This window comes from Macrosteles quadrilineatus, unplaced genomic scaffold (assembly GCF_028750875.1).
Source record: "Macrosteles quadrilineatus isolate MER2022 unplaced genomic scaffold, UCM_ALF_1.0 Scaffold_3__2_contigs__length_128488019, whole genome shotgun sequence".
NCBI lineage: Eukaryota > Metazoa > Arthropoda > Insecta > Hemiptera > Cicadellidae > Macrosteles > Macrosteles quadrilineatus.
Genome location: NW_026542596.1, coordinates 10,790,407 through 10,795,166, shown reverse-complemented (window position 1 = coordinate 10,795,166; position 4,760 = coordinate 10,790,407). Strand labels below are relative to the sequence as shown.

General features: G+C 36.1%; 1 protein-coding gene across 1 annotated transcript; it reads left to right on the top strand.

Moving 5' to 3' along the window:
- The first annotated feature begins 2,985 nt into the window (after window positions 1-2,985).
- Window positions 2,986-4,154, top strand: LOC128990879 (SKI8 subunit of superkiller complex protein-like). The gene has a single exon (XM_054413507.1). It carries the CDS (start codon window positions 3,017-3,019, stop codon window positions 3,980-3,982), a length of 966 nt encoding a protein of 321 aa, XP_054269482.1. The 5' UTR covers window positions 2,986-3,016; the 3' UTR covers window positions 3,983-4,154.
- Window positions 4,155-4,760: the final 606 nt, after the last annotated feature.

Below are 4,760 nucleotides of genomic sequence, written 5' to 3'. Positions count from 1 at the left end.
TTCTCTCACTGATTTGAGAAAGCAAAGTGTCCAATTCGCTCATCAGTGAGACAATGTTAACATTTTCTCACTCTAATTACTTTGTCCCACTCCAGATTTGCAACGTGAAGGCACGAAATAGTGAGCGCGTAACATGCAGGCAACATCGTATGCGCGCGAAATACGTTTGGCAGCACTGGCTGTAAATCAGCTGGTCAGCTGTTGTACTGTTGTATTCGTCACTTCACATTAAATGTTATATTAAAAGTTCACTTCTGTGTAAAAATAGGTTATGTTTCTTCACCAATTTATTTGTTTTATGGTAACTGTAGGAAAAGTATAATGTGCAACACGAGTTCAAAGTACAATTGCCTCACTCGAGAAACCATTCCTCACTCGCCTACGGCTCGTGAGTAAGGATTTCTCTCGAGTGAGTCAATTGCTTACTTTTCTCACTAGTTGCACAAATAACTATTCTTTTTTATCAATTTACTATTTGATTTGTATACTCACAATGTATAATCGTATGGTGAGTATAATGTGTAGTGGCAGTGGATGATCGCTTGTTATAATAATATTTGAAATTTAGCAGTGATAGTTTAATATATACAAATATATACAACGTGTCCCCAAAAAAAAACTGAACAATTTTAAATTGTTATATAATACGTCCAGGCATACCTAATCTACTTTGAAGGTGATCATATGACAACTGCTCTCATGAAGTTTTGTTCAATATCAATTGTAACTATCAGCTGATTCATTGTTGTCGCTTGAAACTTGAAATTTAAAAACATTGCCCTGTCATTAAGCAGGCACCATGAACGCACGAGAGAAAGCGCAATGCGTTGAGTGGTACATTCAAAGTAAGTCAGATATTGCAGTGCAAAGAACATTTAGAAGACGCTATGGTCGACGTCCTCCATCACGGAACAGCATTCGAGCCTGGTATGACAAATTTATGTTAACTGGAAGCTTACAACATTTAAAAGGTAAAGGTAGGCCAAAAATCCAAAATGAATTGATTGAAAACGTGCAACAATTATTTCTTCACGACCCTCGAAAGTCTGTTTGCTGTGCAGCATGTGAGTTAAATTTGTCAAAATTATAAGTTTATAAGACAGAAGTTTCCGATGTCCGAGAATTGAGGCAAAGAATAAATGCAGCCTTTACTAACATTACTGACGAAATGCGCCATAGAGTGTGGGCTGAATTGGACAGCCGTATTGACTATCTTTTTGCCATCAATGGCAACCATGTTGAAAATCATTAACACATATGATATCAAAAAAACTTAGGAATATTTGTGTCAGTTGAAATGTAATTAGTTCATCGTGTGATTGTTAATAAACTTTTTATAAGTAAATAAAATTGTTCAGTTTTTTTTGGGACACGGTGTATATAATCGCAAATACACTATCATAATTAATTATAGATTATCGCGAGAATACCTCCAACCCTCTATAGATCGTTACGTTGTTCTATTAAAAATTTGGAATAGTAGAATTGAAATAGTAATCACATTATAGCTATAATAAGTAGGCCTATAACTGTACTTATAGCTGTATAATTTATTCATCTCCATCGAAAAATATTAAGTTTTTTCCTAGTTTAGTCCAAGGAATACCGTATTGTACCTGATCTGAACGTAAAGTGTGATAGTTTGATCAATTGATGGGACAAATATAACCATTGTTTGTCGAAAGTAGACTACGGATAAAGAGATTCAGAGGTTTATACATTCATGTCGAAACTGGCGACCAACCACAGGCCGCAGAAGTGGGACCTCTTGATGTAATACGAGTCATTCTCTCCGCATTTGTTGCATTTAGACCTGAGTTTATGACGTATGGTTAAACAGTTGTAAAATGACCATGACTTATATTAGAAAGAATATGGGTACATTGAACTTGTTGAAATTGTGGTCCCTTCTGTTGTTGTGGAACCCTTTGTGGTAATTTCTTGAAGTTACCTACTGCCACCAAGGTCACACTATGCTGCCACCAAATGTTCGGGGCTTGGTTGTAAAAACGTATTGTATTAGGAGATTGTGGTGGAATATTTCAGTGATTTCATCACAAGAAGTAAATATCCCCGCCGCAGGAAATCTGCAGTCTAAGCGAGTTTCCATGTGCCTGATTTGATTTTCAATTAAATGTACTGTATTTCAATAACATTAAGTTTACCTAGGTTTACTGCTACAGGGAGGGTAATAATGTTTTTTTTTTTTTTTTTTTTTTTTTTTGAAAATAATAGTTAAGTTTAAGTTAAATGAATTTCCCAAGTTTAAACCAAATATATCCATAAACAAGCAAACTACAACAGTTTCCCCTTATTCTCCATAATAACGACATGGGAATTTTAAATTTAGATTTTTTCCCTCCGTAACCAATAACTGTAGGCAAAAAATAACACTTATATGGGAAATTCACTAAACAAAATCTCACTATCACCAAAATTAAAATACAAACCAAGATTTTTAAATCAAGATTGAAAAAGAAAATGAATAACGAACATTTGATAATACCCAATATGACACCTAAAGCAATCATATATGAAAGGTAAGTTTCGTTCTAAACTGACACGATAAACCCAATGAGCAGGTCAAAGATGAAGCAAAACGTATAATTTTGTAATTATAATTTATATAATTGTATTAAATTGTTTTAGTTTCATCTTTATTTTTTATAATTTAACTTTGTAAGTATAGTTTATAACCGGAAGTCTTTTATGGCTCCAAAAATTGCTATGTCCTGTAAAACGATGGGCGCGCTCAAAAAGTAGTTCCATTACAGCTCACGTCAGAACTACGTCATACATTTATGTTACTTACCGTTAATAATACCACCCTGGTAACCATGATTTATCAGCTGATATTACTACCTCGGTTATTTTACTGTATCAACACTAGCATTGTTGTCCTTTACATTTTGTTATTTGAAGTGTGAAAAGTACATAAACTGTCTAGATTCTGAGTGTCCTTGCCAATTATTTTAGTGTTGTTTATTAAAATCGTCTACATTAATTATCGTCAACAATGGAAACACGTGTCAGTAAGTATTGCTTACTCTTCCAAGAGTTTCAAGCGCACGAGGGCGGTATTTGGAGCTTGGCTTGCAAGCGGTTAAACGGCACAAATACAGCCAACGTTGGATCTTATCTATCGAAACAGGCCGAGGTCATCGTCACAGGAGGGCTCGATGGGTTGATCAAGATTTGGGAACTACACAATGACGGACTCAAAGAACGTAGCATTTTGGAAGGACACGGTTTAGGAGTTGTGTCTGTAAATTTTAACAAGGACGGAACTCTTATAGCCTCGACCGGGATGGACGCGAGTCTTAGAATTTGGAATGTCGCAAAAGGCAGTTGTGTAAGTAAGATGGACATAGCTCCTAGTGACACAAGCAACGTTACGTTCTCTCACGACGATAGATACGTCGTGACAGGTAGCCATCACGGGAAGCTTAGAATGTATAACGTCAAGACGAAACTGCAGGAACGTCAACTGGTCAATCCAAGAGAAAGATTTTTGCTAGCCGTTGCCGTCAGTCCAGACGGAAAACACGTCGCATCCGGAGACGAGGACGGGTTCATCTACATCCACGAATACGTAACAGGGAATCTTGTGCAGAAAATGGCGAAGCATGCGAAACCGATTCGCTGTTTGATTTTCTCTCCAGATTCAAAACTGTTGTTGACTTGCTCAGACGACAATCAAATGAACTTCACCGACATGGTGTCAGGGAATACCACATCTATTTGTGGACACTCTTCTTGGGTTTTGTCGGCTGCGTTTTCAAACGATGGAAGATTCTACGCTTCGGCGAGTGCTGATAAATGTGTTAAAATTTGGGATTTCGCCACTCATCGGTGTCTACACACTTTCAGTGACCATCTAGATAAGGTTTGGGGTGTCGGTTTTAACTCGGAGTGCAATCGGGTCGTTTCTGTTGGTGAAGATGGGTCTGTTATTGTGTCTGGGATCCCAACCTATTTTTAGTGTTAAGTGTTAGGCCTATAAAATAGGTTTCTGTAATGGAATTTCTAAAACTTTTAAAATCACATTTTCAGTTTGTAGCCCATTTTAGCGTATGTTTTGTATTACTTATCAAATGTGGTTTTGAAGAAGCTTTGTCCATTAAGTGTTGTGTAAAATAAAAGTATTATGTGTCTGTTCGTAAACTTAATTTATACCTCATCAAAGTTACTATTCGTCGAGATTACTTATCTGATAAAGTTGTATGATGTCAAAATCTTTTACAAACATTAACTTGACAATGAACTAAATAACGACTATTCTTGATTCTGAGAGGATGTTTTGTAAAAAAATAGACTAGGTGTACAGTGCTGTTGCCAGTTTGCAATATTGAGCTGGACTACCATATAAATCCAATAATTTTTCAAAGTCAATGCTACATTTAGTTAATATAAATGGGATTTATACTTGCAGTATCATAAGTCAATGCTAAATCTAGTTCACGTAAATGAGATGTCTCCTTACAGTATCCAAGTCAATTTCACATAAATGGGATGTGTGTGTTTAAATGGGATGGGGTTTCAGTACCGCATCCAAAGTCAATGCTTCATCTGTTTTTCGTAAATGAGATCTCTACTTGCAGTATCTTAAGTCAATGGTAGGCTATATTTGGTTCACAAAAATGGGATGGCTATTGAGTATCTAAAGTCAATTGGGGTATTAGCCTAATTCCGTCGACCATAATTAGTTATTCATTTTGTAGTAAATTATGCTCAAAGATATTAATCCGATTGCTATTTTC